At 30.5% G+C, this 23,196-nt stretch overlaps 1 protein-coding gene across 5 annotated transcripts; it reads left to right on the top strand.

The window, feature by feature from the left end:
* Positions 1-1,079: 1,079 nt before the first annotated feature.
* LOC143047567 (solute carrier family 35 member F2-like) lies at positions 1,080-21,842 on the top strand. 5 transcript variants are annotated; one of them, XM_076220656.1, is made up of 10 exons: positions 1,080-1,432; positions 3,908-3,948; positions 11,256-11,426; positions 12,309-12,415; positions 13,786-13,979; positions 14,923-15,088; positions 16,363-16,519; positions 17,450-17,505; positions 17,969-18,123; positions 20,198-21,842. In XM_076220656.1, exons 2-10 carry the CDS (start codon positions 3,935-3,937, stop codon positions 20,321-20,323), a joined length of 1,146 nt encoding a protein of 381 aa, XP_076076771.1. In that variant the 5' UTR covers positions 1,080-1,432; positions 3,908-3,934; the 3' UTR covers positions 20,324-21,842. The 5 variants fall into 5 exon arrangements, with proteins under 5 accessions (XP_076076771.1, XP_076076770.1, XP_076076772.1 ...); XM_076220655.1 differs by having other exon boundaries at positions 3,879-3,948; XM_076220657.1 differs by lacking the exon at positions 3,908-3,948 and having other exon boundaries at positions 1,082-1,432.
* Positions 21,843-23,196: the final 1,354 nt, after the last annotated feature.

Raw genomic sequence — 23,196 nt, 5'->3', positions numbered from 1 at the left:
ATTTCTGAATAAGATTTTAACAGTGTCGTTTACTTTTTGGGGGATTGGGGTGGGGGCATTATAGAAAAAATATCCCACCTCTCACTCAAAATATGGATAACTAGATATGTCAAGGGATCTATAATTCTCTTTGATAGCTACCGAGACAAAATAATTTTGTAACTTTTTCAGCTAGACAAAATCCTTTACGTGAACTTAAAATGCACGAGTCAAACACGTCCCAAGTTTGTTTTACAAACGATTTCTTCTCTCTTCTTATGTAATTTTTTTTTCTTATATTATTTTATTATTCGTTATCCACATTGGACTATATACAGTATGAATAAAACAACAATTAACAATTTCAATTACCAGTATCAAGATTAGGCCAATACAATATAAAGATTACAAACATTTGCTACCCCCTGGTGCTGCTGAAGATAATATTACACGCACACACAAATAGTGACATGCGCATTGCATTGGCCGGACAAATAGTCCTGGTACTATTCGTCCGGCTAGCCGGACAAATAGCAACTGCCACTAAATTATCCTTAATAAAAGACCACGCATACTTCATCGGAAATAATTGGATGTTATCCTCATATCCTAACCCTTGTTACATACGGATACCTCCGAGTTTAACTGCTGCGAACATATCTTTATTTATAATTTTTTTCCTGTCAAAATGATGTGGATGCTTGAGCATCTGAGCATACATGCAAGCTACGCCACTGTGCATAACAATGGAAAAAACCTGTTCAACTACTTTTTAAACATGACGAAAAAGAAAGTCGAATCGTGAAGCCCGTAAACAATTTTTTTTTTAATCTGAGCATACAAATTGAAGATTATGTTATATATTTTACAATAAACATATTCGCAGAACAAAAACATTTATCTTGAGAGTCCCAGACACTGTATTATAGTTGACAGTTTTCTCACTAATTTCACGTGTTTTCAAGAAAAGTAAACTCGTAGTAGCCCACAGTGCATTGTAGTTCATTGAGTCGATTGGCCAGTTTTTCAAGGCCGTATTGGTCTTGTGTTTGGGAAATTAATATGCATATGACGTCAGTAAATCTGGAGTTCTCGACCTGTCAAACTTCCGAGCAAAACAGACATCAATTATCGTTCACGGGATTGATTTCCGTTCTTTTTCACTATGTATAGTGATAATTCCTTGAACAAAGTTTAATTTGAATAATTAAGAATTTGAAAATCTAATTCCCCATCCAGACCCTCTTGCAGCAGCACAGGCACGTGCATGTTTCTGAAACTGGTGTGAGTCGTATTCTGGATTTATATTCACGGAATGTTGCCCGTCACCGAAGTGTTTTTAAAAAAATTAAAGAAAGGGAAAGAGAAAGTAGGAAAACTAGGTCATAGCCACATCAAGTCAGAGAAAATGATCAGTTGGAAAAGAACGTGGTATTTTTAATCACTGATAGAGGTACTGTATTTAAGATTGATTAAACTCTCTCATTACTATGTATCCTGCGCATAAAATCCATCATTGTACACAAATATTTTGTGTAAGGATATTTTCAGAGGGCCTGGAATTGGGAATAAAATGTAAACAATTGAGAATTGACAAAAAAAAAAAAAAAAAAAGAAAATGAGCAAAACAATGACAATGAAAGAAAAGACTGCTTGAAAATAAACACGAAAACTTCTTCTTCTTCTTGGTATAAGCCTCCTTTAATTAGGAGCACCTCCAAATATATATGGAGTTTTCCATTAACTTTAAAAAATTTTAAATGTTAAAAGGAAATTTCCAACATATGTACAGCACATATAAATATTAAACAATAAACGATAGAAATGTCATGCAAGGCATATTTACATGGACCTTTTTATTACAAATTAATCTGCCATACAAGTATAATCACTTAAGTATGCATATGTGACTTAGTTTTATTTATATTTAAAATTATGTTTCATTTGAATTTGATTTTTAATATGCATAAAATGTTCATTAAAAGGAGGTTTCATTTAATAAGATATATGCATTAAAATAATAGGTTAAGATGTAAGAGGTTAATAAAATCTAAAAAGGCAGATTTTCTCAGTGGAATGTAATAATGTGTACTTCATGATCAATGTATAAAAAATCTTTAAAAAGCTATAAAAACTTGTTTTGTCACCATCAATAAATTTAAAAAGGTTATATAAATGATAATTAGCACCATATAATAAATGTATAAGCCATTTAAGGATAGGAGTGATCATTAAATATTTAAGCTTCTTACAAACTATTAAATGACAGACTTAGCTGTGTTGGAAACTGGGTAAATTTTTAAATAATGAATACATACCTGCCAACTGTCACTATTTGCGGGGGATTTCCCCCATGGAGGCTCCCAAATGGAAATTTTGAAAGAGCAATTTTGTCCACAATTTAAATTAAACAATAACCTCTACAATGGCTATAGGCTTGTAAAAGTATGAAGAATCCAAAAAACAACATTAAAGTGTATTTGAAGGCCCCCATGCAGGTTTTGTAGAACTATAAGAGCAATCTTGCACCTAAAACTCCCATGGACATTTTGAAAAGTTGGCAGGTATGTCAGAATAAACATGTTCTTTTATGAATACAGAAATAAAGACACAATCCAGATTTAAACAAAGAAAATGAGAAGTTTTTGTTTAATAACAATAACTGACTTTATACTTGTTTAATATCAGCAGAGAAGTATAATATACATATATGTAGGACTCAAATCTATGGTGGGCTCCAAATCTATAGCAAATGTGACGTTAAAAACGCCAAACAACTCAAATCTATGGCAGATCTTTAAATTGCGTCACAATAGAATATATAGAGCAATATTACATTTTCGCTGCCACAATTGACTGTGCAGCTCATAGATTTGAATGTGATTGCAGATGGAGGTTTTTCACTCGACAACAATTTGCGGATGGTTTAAAGGAAGATGTGACATACATATTATTAAGAAGTGGGGTGTAATGTGCTGTACCGGCCAAAACCTGCAATGAACAAGCTAGGGCATGGCTTTTTTCAGTACCGCATATTCAAGTGTCTATCGCTGTCAAAGTTTATTAAGGATGTACTTAGGTGATCTAAGGTAAAATTCAATAAATCAAGAATTCAAAATTGATACTTTAAGCTGGTAGAGTATTAGTTAAGGATCAAATTAAGCTAAAAATATTGATAGGTCATGGAGCTCCTTTTCGAGATATTTGATTTATAAAATATGGCGGGAAAAGGCTGACTCGGACTTTGACTTTATATTTGCATTGGTATTATTTAGGTCTCAAATCAAAAGAAAAAAAATCAAGAATCTGCTTAAATTTTGTCAAATGACCTTTTATACGCTATTAAGTCTAAATAGGTATTATGGGGCAAAATATTTTACCTTGTATCGTATGGAAAAACACCAAGGAGTCCGATCATTTGACACTTATTCCAAAACCTCACCTAAGTACATCCTTAAAGTGAAAGAAAAAAATCAACTGATACCTTTTTCATTTAAATTGTCACCAAATAAAAAGATGTATTTTTAGCGATGAAATAATGCGCTATGCACAATACCGAGCTGATGTGGGATGTCATGACGTCACATTTGCCATAGATAAGGAATCTGCCATAGATTTGGAACCTACCATAGATTTGAGTCCTACATATATGTCTCTTTTATCAACCAGAAATAGCTTCCTACAATACATTTGCCATAGATTTGGAACCTACCATAGATTTGAGTCCTACATATATATATGTCTCTGTTATCAACCAGAAATAGCTATCTGCAATCTTGTAGGAAGGATGGTAATATATTACTGTTTGAATTCTTTCATGTTTTACACAAGGATTTGTATAGTAAAGTTGGTGATGATCTTCAAAGGGTATAATATATAAACCTATGTATATTTTACAGTGATGAAAATATAAACTTTGGATTTCCAGATATTTAAGTACTGTCATTGCACATACATGTGTATATTCAGGTAAATATGACAACATTTGGTCCTAAGACATCAGACTGAAATATTGATCTGATCAAGTCGTTTTTAAATGTTTAATAGTCTTTTCCTTATGTGCGGCAGTGCCTGTCCCTAGCCAAATTCTGTGAAAGATATATTGGTGGTACTTTCATAACCAATAATGGTAAAAGTTCTTGCCAAATGACGTTAATGGTAATTTTTGGTGCATGACTATAAAAAAATCAACTGATTTTGTCTAATCACATTAATTTTTTTCCTACCTCTTCAATGATGAATCTCAATATTTTAAGAATATTTTGACAAAACAGTAAAATTTTAACCAATTTGATGCCAATGGAAGCAGGAAATATACTGTTTGATGCCCGACGGTCAAGGGCATTACTACCCTCTTAACATGCCATGCTATGGTCAACTAATATATATCGTGTTTTTCATTATTCAATTTACAAATACATTAATACTCAACATCTGTACATGTAGTTTAGATGATAAATGCTAATTGATCTATTTTACCAAATGACATAACCTAATCTATCTAAAAAAGTATAAGTAATCACTTTTGTATATAGCACTTCTCTAATCCTTAATTCTATATTGTCATTTAATCCTCGGGGGATTACATAATAATTTACTTTACACAGATTGTTAAGATTTATATTAATTATTTATCAAATTAATTTAAATATTTCTAAAGCTTATATTAATGCTAAATATCTTTACTTAATACTGAAATAAAAGAATTATAAGAATTACACATTTTTACATTCTGGCATTGGAAATATACTAGTCATAGGCATTAAGTGATATCTTTGAGCTTTTGTCTTTCTCACTTCTGTCGTCTGTCTTTCCATCTTTCCCTCAAACCCAATAACTTTTGAAAAGAGGAGACTTTCATGTCCTCAGACATATATTTATTGTATTTTTTATAGCCTCTAAAAGTTTTGATTTGTGTCAATTTGTAATTTTAGCTCACAGGGGCCATGTGAGCTTATGTCATCACTTGGTGTCCGTCGTCTGTTGTCATAAACTATTTCAAAAATCTTCTCCTCTGAAACTTCATAGCCAAATAACTTCAAACTTTAACTAAATGTTCTTTAAGGTATCTAGTTTATAGATTATATCCGAAGTTTTAATCCATCGACAAATAAGGCCGTCATTGCTAAAAATAGAACATAGGGGTAAAATGCAGCTTTTGGTTTATATCTCAAAAACTAAAGCTATTAGAGCAAATCTTACAGGTGTAGAATTGTTTAAATGGTCAAGATCTATCAGCCCTGAAATTTTCAGATGAATGGTACAACCCATTGTACGGTTGCTGCCACTAAATTGGAAATTTTAAGGAAATTTTGCAGTTTTTTGTTAATATCTTGAATTTTATTATAGATAGATATGAACTGTAAACAGCAGTAATGTTCAGTAAAGATCTACAAAAAAGTTAATATGACCAAAATTGTCATTTGACCCCTTAAGGTGGCACGGTAGTATTTCCTGGCCCATAGGGATAATGATAGCCTTTTTAGAATTTTCACCACTTTCTAACACTGCAAAAAAATCTACATTCACACTTAACTGAAGTACTTTCATTTTACTATTCAGAAATGAATTTGAATATGTATCATGACCGTTTACTTTTTTTGCTATTTTTAGAAACCTAAGGCCACTAGTAATTTTAGGTCTTTTATGGTGCAGTGAATACAAAATTTAAAAAAATTCTCAAAAATTCATTTTCATCTGTATGTAAAATTATTTCATATTTTTCTACACCTGATTCATCCCTCAGTTTGGGAAAGTATGTTCAGTTGATACTGTATTTTTTGTCCAATCACACTGTTTAGATACATTTACCTAAGTAGGGTACACAAAAGAGCAACCTAAATTTTGGAATGCAAATACTACCGTGCCACCTTAACCAAGACATAACAAACTTGAAACCAGTCATGACACCTATGATGCATAGACTTCTTACTTTGGAACATATTACAATAAAGAATACTAGTCTGCACTCATTTCTTATTAAAAAAAAATGAAACATTACATCCCTACCCCATCTGGCAGATTTTCACTTTTTTTCATCTTACCATTTTTACTTAAGAAGTGAACAAAACCCAAATATATGATGTTTCAAATCAACACAGAAGTCAAACATGGTGATTTAGGAGGAATTATTGGATTGCCAACTCTGTTTATGGTTAATCTGAGTAAAAGAAACAGTTTAATCACCAAATCATGAAAACTGATATTAAAGTCCATTCCACATTTTACAGCATGCCTTACATTACTTTAAACATTTTCAGATTATGAGGGCAATACAACAAGAGTATTTAGATTGCAGTTAACTATTATTCCGTAACCTGTTTGACAATACATGTACTAGAATACATCTCTAAGTTGACTGTTTGTCTATTTCTCATGTATGCATTAAGTTAAATTATGTCCCCTTACATAATCAATTTGCATTTATTGTGCTTTTCACTGTCAGAAAATCTTAACAACTAATGGTATTTGCATGGAAAATGAATAAACCATTTAATCTTGCTGATATAGCATCATAAATACATTCTTTGTCAAAAATAATGTCTATTCAATGTACAGAAACCCCTATTTCTATCTCTATTTCATACCAATATGAGAGCTAAATGAATAAGTAAGGACCCCTTAACCACTTATTGGTTCCCCAAAAGCTCCTACTGGTGTCATGTAACATCAGAACTACTAATTAAACCTTAAGAAAGCTAGTATAGCTGTACTTATGTTGAAAAAAATAAGAAATTATGCAATTTATTTATTTCGGTGAAAATAATAGGATGAACATGCAACTGTAGAATGTCGCGTCTCAAATTTCAGTGGTTGCACATGTGTCAGACACTGCGAAAAGTTAAAGCGAGCATTTATAATTAAAAATGTATTGCAAGTTACATAAAAATAATGAAGTTCTACTTTCTATGAAAATTTTTACATTATTACCTACAGATCAGGCAAAATTTGCTGAATCAGCAATTTTTACTCTCAGGGGTGGAATTTAAGGCTTGTTTTATCATAGTTGCACTTAATCAACTTTTTATTGATAAACTTACAAATTGCATAGGTAAAAAAAGTTCCTTCATTGATTTAGTGTAAAAATATATATCCCCCTTAAGGTGGCACGGTAGTATTTCCTGGCCCATAGGGATAATGATAGCCTTTTTAGAATTTTCACCACTTTCTAACACTGCAAAAAAATCTACATTCACACTTAACTGAAGTACTTTCATTTTACTATTCAGAAATGAATTTGAATATGTATCATGACCGTTTACTTTTTTTGCTATTTTTAGAAACCTAAGGCCACTAGTAATTTTAGGTCTTTTATGGTGCAGTGAATACAAAATTTAAAAAAATTCTCAAAAATTCATTTTCATCTGTATGTAAAATTATTTCATATTTTTCTACACCTGATTCATCCCTCAGTTTGGGAAAGTATGTTCAGTTGATACTGTATTTTTTGTCCAATCACACTGTTTAGATACATTTACCTAAGTAGGGTACACAAAAGAGCAACCTAAATTTTGGAATGCAAATACTACCGTGCCACCTTAAAGACCAAACAGCCTATTCATTTCTACCAGTGATTTTTCCTTAAAATTTTGTGTGAAGGTATTTCATGATTTGAGGAACAAAATATGATGAAAAAAATTGGGGGTTACCGACTTACTTTTGTCGCTATAGCAACCTCAGTTTCATGTTTTCACGAATATTAACATAATATTTGCTTGTTATATAAACTCTCAAAAAAATACTTTATATCAAACCTACAAGCATAATTCTTGTTTCATGTTAAACAGTAGATTTGTATTTATAAAATACAGGTTCAAGAGTTTAAGACTCATATTGTTTTGATCTTTAAAAATATGATTTATTTCATTCCCGCCAAAAATAAAACGTAAAAATGAAAAACGTTTTTAGTATTAAAAAATATCTACCAGTGATTTCTTCATAATAATTTCAAGAAGGAAAGTGCCATGTGCACTCTTCAAAATAAAGCAAAAAAAATTGTATGTCACCGACCTTTCAAAAAAGTTATGAGTAATTTTCATGTATTTTTCTCGTTCGTTTTGAAGAAAAGAGTTGTCTTTCATCAGAACATTGCATCTGACGTCATAGTAGAAAACTTTGCTTGCTGGCGCACTATTTGAAAAAAAATCGCAAATTGGATGTTTGAAACCCACATTTAAATTTCCAAGAATAACAACTATATTCACTACTTTATTATCCGGTAATACAAGAGATTAAATGCATGTGTCAGTATTAGATCTTATGATGTTGTTGCCGCACAATATTAACCTTCAGAAACATGCATCATCCGTCGGAATGGAATATTGTTTGAAATAACCTTTCACGCCGCTTTTGTTAGGAAAGTCTGTTTTTGTCCTCTGCTCCTCATTAACAATAATTATTGAAAATAAAAAAAAAAGAAATGAAAAATTGCACTTGCTAACTACAGAGTATTTGACTATATCAGACCAGATGTGTGTGGGTTTTTTTTCGCGTCAATTTCAGAAGTTTGCCGTAACGAACTCATTTGCTACTGTTGACAGACGGACATACAAAAGCATGGACGGACATCTTTATACCATTATATATTTTCCTGACTAAGATGAACGTAAAGAAATTATTCCATCTATTTTGTGAATTCATTATTTCTGAATATTTATCTTTCGTCCCCTTATTAGATATAAGGAAATTGAAATTATAGGTGTAATATATGAATTAAACGGTTTTTGATTCTAAAACGTTTATACATCTATCATAAAATACAATCCCTGTTATTACTACCTCACATGTTTTGAATAAACGAGACAGTAAATATAAAATACAAAAAGTTTTTAATTCAAAAATTAATTTAGAAATAATTTTTCTGTTGAAAACTACAAAGTAAGATTTCTCCAACAGGATAAAAAATTATCAATCTAAATTGCTAATTTTGGAAATTAAAACAAAGACAAGGTTGTTACCGGCATTGAAAATCGAAATGTTTGCTAAATGAAAGGGAGAGATTTTATGTTGGATATTATTTTTGGAGCAATTGTTTTTGTCATAAGTTAAATTTACAACAATTAAGTTTTAAACACCGAACATTTTGATTTTAATTCATATTCGCTGAGTATTAATTTGATTAATATGTTTTGCTTTACATCTAATTTTCTAATGCATGTAGGGTAAAACTTTGGTTGACTTCCTTGCTTTGTTTGTATAAATGTTTATTCAAGCTTTGTAATTAAGATTGACATCTTCATATATAGGTATGTAAACCTGTATATATGATATTTAAATTCAATTGGACATTATCAAAATATAATTATACAAAATATACATACAAAGCAAGCAAGCTAACCAAAGTGTTGATCTTCATAAATTAGGAAATTAGCTGTAAGTTTCAGTCAGATCAGCCGACATGTTTATCATTTCTTCTTAAGACAATTTGAAATGAAACAAATGACAAACGGCAATGACCCTATGTCATAATTTTATTTTTATTATGAGATTTTGTCAAACAAGCAGTATAAATAAATTTTAACTTCATTGCAAGATCGGACATTATTTTACGAGAATCATCCAGATATCAGTTACATGCATACGTTGCAAGTATGTCAAAACTTCTAAGAATAATTTTTTATCGGCCTGACCTTCTGAATACTCAATTTTTGAAAGTTTTGAAAAAAAGACATTAAAAAAAGAAGGATCAAATCATACGGAACATGTGTACTAAGTTTTTAAGTTGACAGGACTTCAACTTCATCAAAAACTACCTTGACCAAAAACTTTAACCTGAAGCTGGACGGACGGACGAACTAACGGACAAACAAACGCACAGACCAGAAAACATAAATTGGACATAAAAATAACTCTCACCATTCTAATAACCCCGGTAACCTGTACACAATCGGCTCAAATGAAAGACAAAATCTACCCAAGTGAAAGAATGAAAACAAATGAAATGCAGATCGGCGCAAATATAAGACAAAATCTATACGCATGTGAAAGAATAAATAAATGAGATGCAAAAAGTCGTGATCAAAATTCATATTTTATTATTTTTATTAGAACGAAGGTTAAATATAGTGTAGTATCTTTTGTGACCATTTGTATTAAATTTCCACAAGATATCAGCGCAACGTTTAATTCCTCTTTTCTTGGGAGACGTATTTTTAAGCGTTTCCATGTTGGAATTCGTGAAAAACGCGAAATAGGACGTTATAATTTGACGTTTTTTCATTGCTAGAAACAACGTCATGAATAGAGCTTTTATGTCACTACCAAGTTGCGTTAGTTGATGCGCATAAACAATAGGCTGTTTGGTCTTTAAGGAGTTATTGTCCTTTAAAGACAATTTTACGCAATTTGCTCATAAAGTTTGTTAACATTTAAAAATCTTCTCTTTTGAAATAGAGGTGAGCGATTCAGGCTCTTGAGAGCCTCTTGTCATTGAACACTTAAAAACACTGATTAACAAAAATTTCCCCAAGAAAACAAAATTATTGGAGGCTTGCAAATAGTCAGTTTTTTGAAAATAACAGACAAATTGGAATTTCCTTTTTCATAATATTGCACTTCATTTGATTGTAAAGGCAACTTTACACTTTAATAGAACAATTATTGAAGACAATTCAAGAATTAAGAAAAAGAACTATTACTTTCCTACTTTTATCCTGTAGTATGCAAAAACAAGCATAGATGACTAAGGGAGATAACTCTGTCACAAAATTTAGTTTCAAGACTATCTAAAAATATGTTTTAGTGTGGCTTGTACAAGTCTATTCTATTAGTTACTGTATTATTTTTTTTTATATAGATTGGCAGTGATTGATGTAGGGGTACTCACTTAGGCCTTTTATAATTAAAACATTTGAATATATTTGATATATGAATGTACATACAGGCATGACCGGGACACACAAAATATTATTTAACTAACTTTCCTTTGAACATGTTCAATAAAAGCAAAGTATAATATTGGAGGAGGTAACTTAATTTAAAAAAAAATCATGTGTTATGATGTGTAAAGTATTGAATAAGCCTGTCTAAAGAACACATTTTTGAACAAAATCCTCCATTGTCCTTATGGCCTAAAAATATTTCTGAATATTAAATGTGCTTTTCTGTCATATTTCTGAAAATTACATAAAAAAAATAATGCTTTCCTGTAATATTTCTGAAAATTTCATAAAAGAAAAAATATGCTTTCCTGTCATATATTTTTGAAGATTACATAAAAAATTATGCTTTCCTGTCATATTTCTGAAAATTACATGTGCTTTCCTGTCTTATTTCAGAATGTCCAGTGATGTTCAGGAAACAGATACAGAACCTCTCCTTCCTCATCATGAGCTCACAATCAGTGCTTCAGAAATATCAATAAATGATCCCGACTCCAAGAAGCAAAATCTGTGTTCACAAGTTTATACCTTTGTCTGCATAAAGTTAAAAAGCATTCTGTCAACAAAGTATGTATTGTTAGTGAATTCAATGTAAAAATAAGAAGAAGTGGTACAATTGCCATTGAGACAATTTGACACTAAAAACCAATAAAGTAGGAGTTAGAAACTATAGGCATGATAGGTAATGGTGCAGCCTTCAACAATGAACAAAACCTCTAACACATAGCAATTTAAGGAAAGGTAGATATGCATGAGTTATCTCCCTGTATATGTTATACAGATAATTTGTCCTGATTATCTTTCATGTCTATAGAATTTCTATAACAAATGGCAAGAACATATTTATTGCATACAGGCCACTTTCCATCCATAGATTCAATAGAGACTAGCTAGGATCAACATCCAACACCAAGTTCTCCAATAATGATGGATTTACTGTAAATTCAGAAATTATTGCATGCATTTATTATTGCAATTTTGTCATTTTTGACTTCAACATGTTCAATGCGACTTTAATTTTTACGATTTTGAAAAAAATCATGTTTAATTCCTATAAAATATTTTAAATGCGAGTTGAAATTATTATGTTTATAACTCTGTCGCATTTTTCGCAAAAATAAAAACCTCGCAATAATTTCTGAATTTACAGTAAGTGAATTATGTAAGGCTGCGAAGGTTGTTCCCAAATGTATCATCATTCATGTATAGCCTACCAGATACATCAGTATCATTTATTTCACAAAATTGTTAATATTTTCCTAAAAAAACAGTTCTCTTTGTCTTATATATCACAGAAATCAACAGTTTTTTTTTTTTAAACTACCATGTTGAATAATAAAATAGAGCCGACATGATTTAAAACTATATCAAAGTATCTACATTTGTGTTTCTTAACAACCATATTTGTAAAAATTATACAGAACTAATTTGTAATATTTAATTTTTCAGATATTTTTGGAAATGTTTATTACTTGGACAGTTTATTTCCTTATTATTATGTGGAACAGCTGTGACTAGTGGACTATTGTCTCGTAAAGGGGTCCACACTCCTACAGGTTAGTCAGGATGTTTTTATCTTCCATTTATGGGCATTATGTTTTCTGGTCTGTGCGTCAGTCTGTTCCGTCGTCCGTTTGTCTGTCTGTCTCGCTTCAGGTTAAAGTTTTTGGTCGAGGTAGTTTTTGATGAAGTTAAAGTCCAATCAACTTGAAACTTAGTACACATGTTCCCTAAGATATGATCTTTCTAATTTTAATGCCAAATTAGAGATTTTACCCCATTTTACGGTCCACTGAACATAGAAAATGATAGTGTGGATTGGGCATCCGTGTACTGGGGACACATTCTTGTTCTTCTATAAAGGAGTATTTAAGGAGGTAGACCTAGGTTAAGGGAAATGACTCTTAAAATCATCAGTACGTTTGTGTCAACCATTTTCAAAAATATATTCTAAGCTTCTAGCTAAATAAGTTACATAGATTATTTCCAATCTATTTCAGGTAAATGCTTAAAATACATTGATGAAACTTTACTTTTACAAACGCATAACTGATGTAAAGAGTTATCTCCCTGAACCAAGGTCTACCACCCTTAAATGCTGTATAATTTAAACGAGCCTCATTAATGGTAATTGAATCTAAAGAATTAGTGTAAACCACATGAATTCTACAGAGTCATCTAATCTTGGTCAAGGTATTTAATTTCATGTCAATTAATTGTCCTATTAAATAGATACAACAACTATTGAACTCTGTGTAGTAAATTTACTGGGACTTATAAATTTCTTCTACAAAATATCTATCCCTCATTGCTTAATACCTGAAGCAAAAATTATCTTTTAAGTATATGAAAATGCATTAAAGCAATTCACAAGAATAAAAAACTAAACAGAGAACAATAGCTATGTTATTTATTCAATGGGACAATTGAACAGACAAAAGTTTAAAGGAGATGGCTCTGTGGAAGAGTTTCATTTGGTTTGCAATTAATGGTCATGACAGTAAAATATTTTTTGCTTCTGAAAAGTAAAAAAAATCACAAATGAAATGGTGTTTAATAGAGTGAAAAACAAATTATGGGAAAACTTATAAACTTGTGTGCTCATTGAAAGAAATGAGCATTTGAAAAATAAATTATAATTAGATTTTTCTAAATTTAGAATTGGCAAAATATAAAATGAATGGAAAGTACTGTTCTAAAAATGAAATAAACTGTATAAGAAATATTAAAAAATCAAAATCATTTACTAATTCAGTATAAATGCAATTAACCCTCTTAAAATATCCTTTCAAACAAAATAAAATCACAATAGATATGACAAGTGAAAAAATATACTTATAATGTCTTGATTTTCTTCCTTTGGATCAGAAAATTATAAAAAAATCAGAGTGACCTTAATTAAAACTGTTTATATATCTATTTTCAGCCCAGTCATTTCTGAATTATGTTTTATTATGCCTGATATTTACTGTAAGTCTTGCCTGTCGCCGTGGAGATAGATCTTTAGGATACATTTTGAAGACCTCTGGATGGAAGTATTTCATCATTTCATTGGCTGATGTTGAAGCAAATTATCTAGTCGTTAAAGCATACTCTTATACAACTGTCACTAGTGTTCAGGTAATGTAATATACTGTAAATTAAGAAATTATTGCGATGTTATTATAATTGTGAAAAATGCTATAGGGAAATAATCGCAATAATTTTTTCTCAATATCACAAAAAATAAAATTGCATTTTAGTCTAAAATGACAGAATTGCATTGCAATATTAAATGCATGCAATAATTAATGAATTTACAGTATTCATATGTCATTTTATGTTATGTAGGATTTTAAATTTCCTCTGCAGCATAACCAATAAGTATACCTCTAGTATGAATTATTGTTTAGGGGCCAAGTAAAGTACATCTCTCTTTTGCAATTTTATTTTTTATTTGGGTGTAAAAGCATTGAACGAAACACAATTTATCTGAAGCACAGATATCTTAATTTTAAAAATGTACAATCAACACCCTGTAAGATTATGAAAAGAAGCGTTAAATTCTTATAATTACATTACTTTTGAGATATACAAAAAAAATGCATTGACGATAACATTCTATACACCATATCAATTAACATTTCCAGAAATTATCAATGAAATATATGCTCAGATATTCAAGTTACAAAATAATGCTATATTTGTCAAGAAAATTACATCACTTTTGTAAGGTGCAGGAATTGTGTCATTGTTAAGGGAGCTTCTCAGTTTCAAATAATTAACTTTTCAAAACACTACTTTATATTGATAGGGGATAAATAAAGGAATCAAAATAGCAAAAAAAAATATATAGGTCAATGTGCTTGTTTGCGAGATATTAGCCATTCAAATTTTGGGGGGAAAATATTCTCTCTTGAGTTTTTAATTGGCGCAATACTGGGGAAGGGCTCGGTAGAACCCCGCCCTTTCCCAGTTTCTCAGCCTCATACTAAAAAGTTTATATTTTTCTGACATTGACCTAATATTGTTAATTTAAAAAGATAAGAGATAAACTCTGTACTCTTTCTTATATATTTTTCAGTTGTTGGACTGTTTTAGTATTGTTACTGTACTGTTGTTGTCGTATTTTGTGTTACGTGTGAGATACCACTTTGTGAATGGCGTAGGTGTAGTGACGTGTTTCCTAGGACTGATAGCGCTTGTTTTGACAGATTCATTAACAGGGAATAACAAAGATAATGATGGAGGTATAATACTGGTAAAATGTATAGCTGATGAATAAAATAAATAAAAGAATTATTTAATAATAATTTTGCCTGGATCTTATTCATGAGAGAAATAGTCATCAATCTGATTACAATAAGAAAATCAGTGTTTCCATGCATAACAAAGATCTTACATAGCTGCCTTTTACATTCTATTCTGGGCAGAAGACAATCAAATCTTGATATTATTCAAACAGAAACTAGAGCAGAATTAAGTCAAATATAGATTGTAAGCAAGGTGTAGACAAAAGACCTGCATTTGAATATTGTTTTATAATTATGAACCGCCATGCAAGGTATGGCCATTTTTTTTTTTTTTTTTCAAGAAAAAAAAAGAGGTTTTTTTTATATACTGTAGATTCATTTATTTTTGTGGGTACCAATTTTCGTCGATATGTAAGTTCATTCTTTTGATAACGTCTGCATACATTCTTATGAAAAATTTGTAATTAATTGAATATTTAAATTTGTGGTTCTTCTGTACCTACTAAATTAACTTTATTGGTATCCAAAGAATAACAATGAATTCACAGTATATTTAAACACGATTTTGTCATTAAGTTTGTTTTAGATTACTGCAAAAAATTGTTGTCCTACCTTGGATAATATACATTTTATTGACTGTTTAAAAAACTCATCAAAGATAAAAAAAAAAAAAAAAAAAAAAAAGCTTATATTTTATACCACCTTTCTCTTTGAAATACTCATCAGTGACACTCAAATCAAAAAATGAAAAAAGGCCAAATAAATTGGTACATAATTGATATCAGAGCATTGCGGATCAAAGATTTGGTTATGCCAAATACAGCTCAGGTTAATCAATTCTTATAGTTGACATTTCTTGTTATTTGAACCTCCTTGCATGTTATTATATAAAAACTTGCTTATAAAATAGATGTAGTGAATATTTGTAAATTTGTAAATAAAGGGAGATAAAATGAATCGTTTTTTCTTAAAGGGAGATAATTCTTTAACTTCCAAACAAGAATTACACAAAGGGAGATAATTTTTAAATTACATTTTGTATTACATTTCTCAATTATCCTAACTAGAAATAAAAAAAAGTAACTTTGTCTCGAATAAAGTGCAGAAATAAAGCTAAAAAATGGTCACATGATATTTTGTGCCAATATTTGATATTTTAGTTTTTAAAAAATAATGAAAAGTAACGTAAAATAAGAAAACATGGAATTTGAACAAAAGCCAAATTATTTGATTTAAAATTTTAATATTACAATTTTAATTTGTAATTTCAGCTTCCAACAAAGTTCTTGGTGATATTTTTTGTGCGGGTGGTGCTTTTTTATATGGTGTGTCAAATGTGGCAGAAGAATTTGTTGTGAAGAACTTTGATAGAACAGAGTTTCTGGCTATGCTTGGATTGTTTGGAAGTCTTATAAATGGAGTCCAGTTGTAAGTTCACATCACAAAATAAAATTAGGGTAGTAATGGGGGTACCTTCATGTCGAATAAATGTAAAAATTCTTGCCAAATGACTTAAACAGTAATTTTTGGTGCACGACGATAAAATAAAATTGGGAAAGGAAATGGGGAATGTGTCAAAGCGACAACAACCCGACCATAGAGCAAACAACAGCCGAAGGCCACCAATGGGTCTTCAATGTACACTTTCTTTTAAATGATAAAAAATCGACTGATTATGACGCATCACGTTAAATTTTTCCTAAAAATGTTGCTAACAGTAATTATTTGTGACATCTGACTTATCACAAAAAGGATATTTTGATGAATCATGGTAAAATTTCAACCAGTTAACTGAAATTAACTGTTTGACGTCTGATGATAAAGGGCATTACTACCCTTTTAAATACATATCACTGAATTTGAGTAAACAAAAAATATTCAGGAAAAATAAAATTAGAATAGAAGAATTTTTAATCATCTCATGCAAGAACTGAAGATTAATTTTATTTTCAATATTCAAAAATTCTAACTGTTTCTGTGTCCTACACTGTTTTCTCTTAAAACAAGAGTAAAATTCATAGGATTTTGCTATATGCTTGTGGAAATTTTCAAAAATGGTAAGTCAAAAGGAACTGACAATGCCATGGCAAAAAAGAAAAGAAAAAAAGACAAGATGAAAAAACATTTCTTGTACATGTAAATCTACTGACCATACAAAACAAACCAAAAACCTTTCAGCAGTTATTCAAAATGTATATCTTCACATACAGCATGAGGCCATAAAAAAGAATAGGTTTGTTTGCCCAAACACTACCTACCCAGAAAAAAGCTACCTGTATAACACAACATAATTTGATTATTAGACGAATTATTCTAATATCTCATGTGCCAAATTATGACTTTCATTTGATATTGTAGTGCAGTATTTGAAAGGCATGAAGTTGAAAATGTGAATTTTTATTCAGCAGAAATTGGTAATTATTTATATTTTATTTATCGATATTTAAAAATCAATCTCAAAACCAGGATATATTGTTCCTTCAGAACTTTGTTCAAGAATAGATATTTACAAGCCATTCAACAAGAATGAATAGGTTGAGCTCTCAATCATCTGATTTCTAAAAATAACGCAAACAAAAAATTTGAAAGATCTACCATCTTTAAAAGAGTGTGAAAGATATCAGAGGGACATTCAAATTCATAGATCCAAAATAAATTGACATCATGGCTAAAAAAGAAAAAGACAAACAGACAAATCATAGTACACAAAACACAGCATAGAAAACTAAAATCTAAGCAACACAAACCCACCAAAAACTGAGGGTGATCTCATGTGCTCGGGAAGTGTAAGCAAATCCTGCTCTACAATTGTGTTTCCAGTTTATAATTAATTATGTTTTGCCAGATTTTACTGTAAATTCTTTTTGTATCTTTCAGTTATATGTTTTGTTGGTTTTACTATATGTCAGTTTGCTTTGTATACATGTATGACTATCGTTATACAACAGACCAGTGCCACAACCGTCAACATTTCACTCCTAACAGCTGATTTTTATACATTGCTCTTAGGACTGTTCCTTTTTAAATATCAGGTAAGGACGTACGGTCAGTGGTTCAGGGAGACATAATATAAACATGTTTACAGTAGTTGTCTTTTGTTTTTGTAGTTCATACATGTTTCTTGTTTTTCGTTTTAAGCTCACCTGACCTGAAAGGTAAAGTTAGCTTTTCTCATCACTTGGCGTCCGGCGTCTGGCGTCCGTAAACTTTTACAAAAATCTTCTCCTCTGAAACTAATGGGCCAAATTTAACCAAACTCGGCCACAATCATCATTGGGGTATCTAGTTAAAAAAAATGTGTCCGGTGACCTGGCCAACTAACCAACATGGCCGCCATGGCTAAAATAGAACATAGGGGTAAAATGTAGATTTTGGCTTATATCTCTTAAACCAAAGCATTTAGAGCAAATCTGACATGGGGTAAAATTGTTAATCAGGTCAAGATATATCTGCCCTGAAATTTTCAGATTAATCGGACAACCCGTTGTTGGGTTGCTGCCCAACAATTGGTAATTTTAAGGAAATTTTGCCGTTTTCGGTTATTATCTTGCATATTATTATAGATACAGATAAACTGTAAACAGCAATAATGTTCAGCAAAGTAATTTCTACAAATAAGTCAAAATTGTCAGTTGACTCCTTAGGGAGTCATTGTCCTTTATAGTCAATTTTTAACAATTTTTAATCTTTTACAAAAATCTTCTCCTCTGAAACTACTGGAAGTTTGAAAAATGTGTTCGATAACCCCCCTGTCAACCAAGATGGCTGCCATGGCTTAAATTTGAACATAGGGTAAAATGCAGTTTTCTCTAAAACTAAAGCATTTAGAGCAAATATGGCAGGGAGTGAAATTGTTAATCAGATTTTAAGATATTTCTGCCCACAAATTGTCAGACAAATCCAACAACCTGTTGTTGGGTTTCTGCCTCTGAATTGGTAATTTTAAACAAATTTTGCAGTTCTTGGTTATTATCTTGAATATTATAACAGATAGAGATAAACTGTAAACAACAATAATGTTCAGCAAAGTAAGATCTACAAATAAGTCAACATTACCAAAATTGTCAGTCGACCCTGTAAGGAGTTATTGCCTTTTATAGTCAATTTTTAACCATTTATTTACAATTTTGTAATCTTTTAAAAAAAATCTTTTCCTCTGAAACTACTGCGCCAAATTTAATCAAACTTAGCCACAATCATCATTGGGGTATCTAGTTTTGAAAATGTTTCTGGTGACCTAGCCAATCAAGCAAGATGGCTGCCATGGCTAAAAATAGAACATAGGGGTAAAATGTAGATTTTGGCGTGTATCTCTGAAACCAAAGCATTTAGAGCAAATCTGACAGGAGGTAAAAATGAAAATCAGATGAAGATCTATCTGCCCACAATTTTTAGGACAAATTCTACAACCCTTTGTTGGGTTTCTGTCCCTGAATTGGTAAATTTTAAAGAAATTTTTAGTTATTATCTTAGATATCATTATAGTATCTGATAATATCTAATATCTAATACTATTAATTATGTTTTGACCTTATTTCACATGATTTACAAAGCACCAGTAATAGGTGAGCAACACAGGCTCTTAAAAGCCTCTAGTTATATAAATTAGATCGTTGGTTTTCCTGTTTGAATGGTTTTACATTACTAATTTTTGGGGCCCTTTATAGCTTGCTGTTCAGTGTGCGCCAAGGCTCTGTGTTGAAGGCCATACCTTTATTATAAATTGTTATTCGGATGGAGAGTTGTCTCATTGGCACTCACACCACATCTTCCTTTATCTAATTAAGCTAATAAATTGAAATGTACAGTTAAATCATCTTGCAACAGCCATTAGATAATACATTTACATGTAAAATATGTTTCATTGCTTTTTGTAATCCTGTTGCTCTGAAAATTTATTGTTTTTTAAAGGTTTATTTATTCTCAACATTTTATAACCTTGAACTTGAAAAGATTTATTGATAACGCAATTTGATATAAGCACAGATACAATGTATCACATCATATCAAGTTTATTTGTAAGTTTATTTTCTCTTTTTGTTACTTTTGAAAAAGCTTTGATATTTATTTATAATCAGCGTTTATTGATTTATTTTTCTGCTTCAGTTCCATGGTTTATATTTTGGATCGTTTGCAGTAATTTTACTTGGAGTAGCTATTTATGCCACAAAGGAACCAGAAAGAAAAAAAAATGAACCAGAGATGACAAACAAGGAACCAGTTACACAATGATATTATTATGCGGATATTATAGTTTCTTTTGTATGTTTACTATTTAATACAAAAATTACAATAATGAGCAGTGTATGTATATCGTTGGTCTCATTGGGGTCTAAGGGTGACACGGGATTGATGATTTTTTGTAAGCATGACACGTGAAAGTCAAATTAAAACGGGAAATCAGGTCTAGCGGGACCCGGGAAATGACAAAAAAATGAGAATTGCTTACGTACATAGTGTAAGCGGGATAAGGGAATCTAAAAAAACAGTAAGCGGGATCCGGGATCGGAACCCCCAATGAGACCCCCTATATCACTTTGTGAAAGAAGATCCGGGGTATTTACTGCCATAAGGCCTAAAGAGTTATGCATTATCGAAAATGTTGTACAAAAAGGGTAAATTGTTTTTAATTTTGCTGTCTCATTATTCCATAGTATTTTAGGTATATAATGTTTATGCTTTAACACTTAATATTCTTTGGAAAACTTAAAAGCAATTTGTTGTTTATATTGAATACATGAAAGTGAGAATATTTTTAATATATTTGCAGGCAATTTTTCTGAAGTAAAGTATAAGATTCTTTATTATTTATTATTAATCTATGTTTTGAAAATTGCTTGTAATATTCCTTTCACAATAATATGATATGACCAATGACCTGCTGTTTTATTTGTAGAGCATAAATAAAGCTGTACATCAATAGATAATTAGAAGCAATATCTTGCCAAAAAACATTAAATTAATATTTCTGGAAATATGCATTTATGAAAGAATTCATTGTACAATGAATTTTCTAGTTCTAGGGTACTGAGATTTGGTACAGACAATTTAAAATGTATTGAGAGAGGGAGATTAATTGTATGTTTTTTTGTTATTACAACTATGTTATACATAGACTATTATTTATTACTGTATACATTCCTATATAAAATATTTTCTTAAGTTAGCTTGTCAACATTGGACAATTTTTTTTAGCTTATTGCATTATATATATTTGTTTTCTTTTTTAAATGTTTAATCTTGAAAATTGTTTTTTAATTATATATTTATAAAGTGTATTTATGTGAACATGAATATTTCTACTTTAATCTGCTTTTGCTTGCTACTGCTTTTAAATTTTTATTCTATTGGATTATAGATTTATGTTTGTAAATTATGTTGGGAAATTTTGGATTCAATTTTGCTAAAATCATACTTGCGCGACTGTAAATTATATAATTTATCTTACAGAAAAAATGCAATTCATATTGAAATCATATACTCTAATAACCAAACTAAAAGACATCTGTAATTGCAAAGAGTAAAATCAAAAAAGTTTTTATTCAGAACATATTTTTATACAACTGCAAAAAAAATAATTTTGGTATCATGTTGTCGTCGTTTTTGTTGTCCAAGACATTTGGTTTTCGCACAATAACTTTATTATAAGTAACACAAGGTTTTTGACCACAATGGAAGGCTCAGATTGATTTTGGGACTTTTGGTCTCAACAGTTTAGGAATAAGGGGCCAAAAGGGTCCAAAATTAAACTTTTTTTTTTGTTTGATTTCATTAAGATTAAATAATTGTGTTCTTTCATATGCTGAATCTAACGGTGTATTTAGATTCTTAATTTTTGGTCCTGTTATCAAAATTGGTCTACATTAAGGTGCAAAGGGTCCAAAATTAAACTTAGTTTGATTTTAACAAAAAAAAATTTCTTGGGGTTCTTTGATATGCTGAATCTAAACATGTCAATGTGGACCAATTAAATAAAGGGGCCCAAATAAATTTTGAAATGTAGGCCCGGGTATAGAATTGGTCCACATTGAGGTCTAAAGGGTCCAAAATTGAACTTTATTTGATTTCATCAAAAATTGAATTTTTGGGGTTCTTTGATATGCTGAATCTAACCATGTATTTAGATTTTGGATATTGGACCATAAAAGGCAAATGTCCAATTTAAAATTTTTAAGTTCTTAGACCACATTCTTTCTGTGTTAGAAACCTATGCTGTGTCAACTATTTAATTAAATTTAATCACGATCCAAATTCAGAGCTATATCCGGCTTGAATGTTGTGTACATACTTGCCCCAACTGTTCAGGGTTCGACCTCTGTGGTCTTATCAAGCATTTTATCTAATTTATATACTACGGTTTCTAAAAAATGTATTTTTAACATGCATTGGACAGTTTTCTACTGATGTTATTTAAACATGCATTGAACAGTTTCTACAGATGTATTTTTAACATGCATTGTATAGATTCTACCAATGTATTTTCAACACTCATTTGACAGTTGTCTACCGATGTATTTTTAACATGCATTGGATAGTTTTTTACCAATGTATTTTTAACATGCATTGGACAGTTTTCTACTGATGTTATTTAAACATGCATTGAACAGTTTCTACAGATGTATTTTTAACATGCATTGTATAGATTCTACCAATGTATTTTCAACACTCATTTGACAGTTGTCTACCGATGTATTTTTAACATGCATTGGATAGTTTTTTACCAATGTATTTTTAACATGCATTGGACAGTTTCCTCCGATGTATTTTTAACATGCATTGCATAGTTTTTCTGCTGATGTGTTTTTAACATGCATTGGGCAGTTTTCTACTGATGTATTTTTAACATATGCTTTGGACAGTTTTTTACCAATGTATTTTAATATGCTTTGGACAGTTTTTTACCAATGTATTTTAATATGCAATGGACATTTCATTGGACATTTTTCTACCGATGTATTTTTAATGTGCATTAGATAGTTTTCTACCTATGTATTTTTAACATGCATTAAACAGTTGTCTTTTTATGTATTTTTAACATACGTGTTCCACCAATTTAAAAAAAAAGAACATGTTCAAGGGAAATGATTTAAACCATGCCTTGTGTT

Source organism: Mytilus galloprovincialis, chromosome 10 (assembly GCF_965363235.1).
Source record: "Mytilus galloprovincialis chromosome 10, xbMytGall1.hap1.1, whole genome shotgun sequence".
NCBI lineage: Eukaryota > Metazoa > Mollusca > Bivalvia > Mytilida > Mytilidae > Mytilus > Mytilus galloprovincialis.
This window is presented reverse-complemented; position numbering and strand designations above follow the sequence as displayed.

Coding starts and splice junctions, on each gene's coding strand:
- LOC143047567 (XM_076220656.1), top strand. Junction 12,416..13,785: donor AGGGGTCCACACTCCTACAG/GTTAGTCAGGAT, acceptor ATCTATTTTCAG/CCCAGTCATTTCTGAATTAT. Junction 18,124..20,197: donor TGTTCCTTTTTAAATATCAG/GTAAGGACGTAC, acceptor TTTCTGCTTCAG/TTCCATGGTTTATATTTTGG.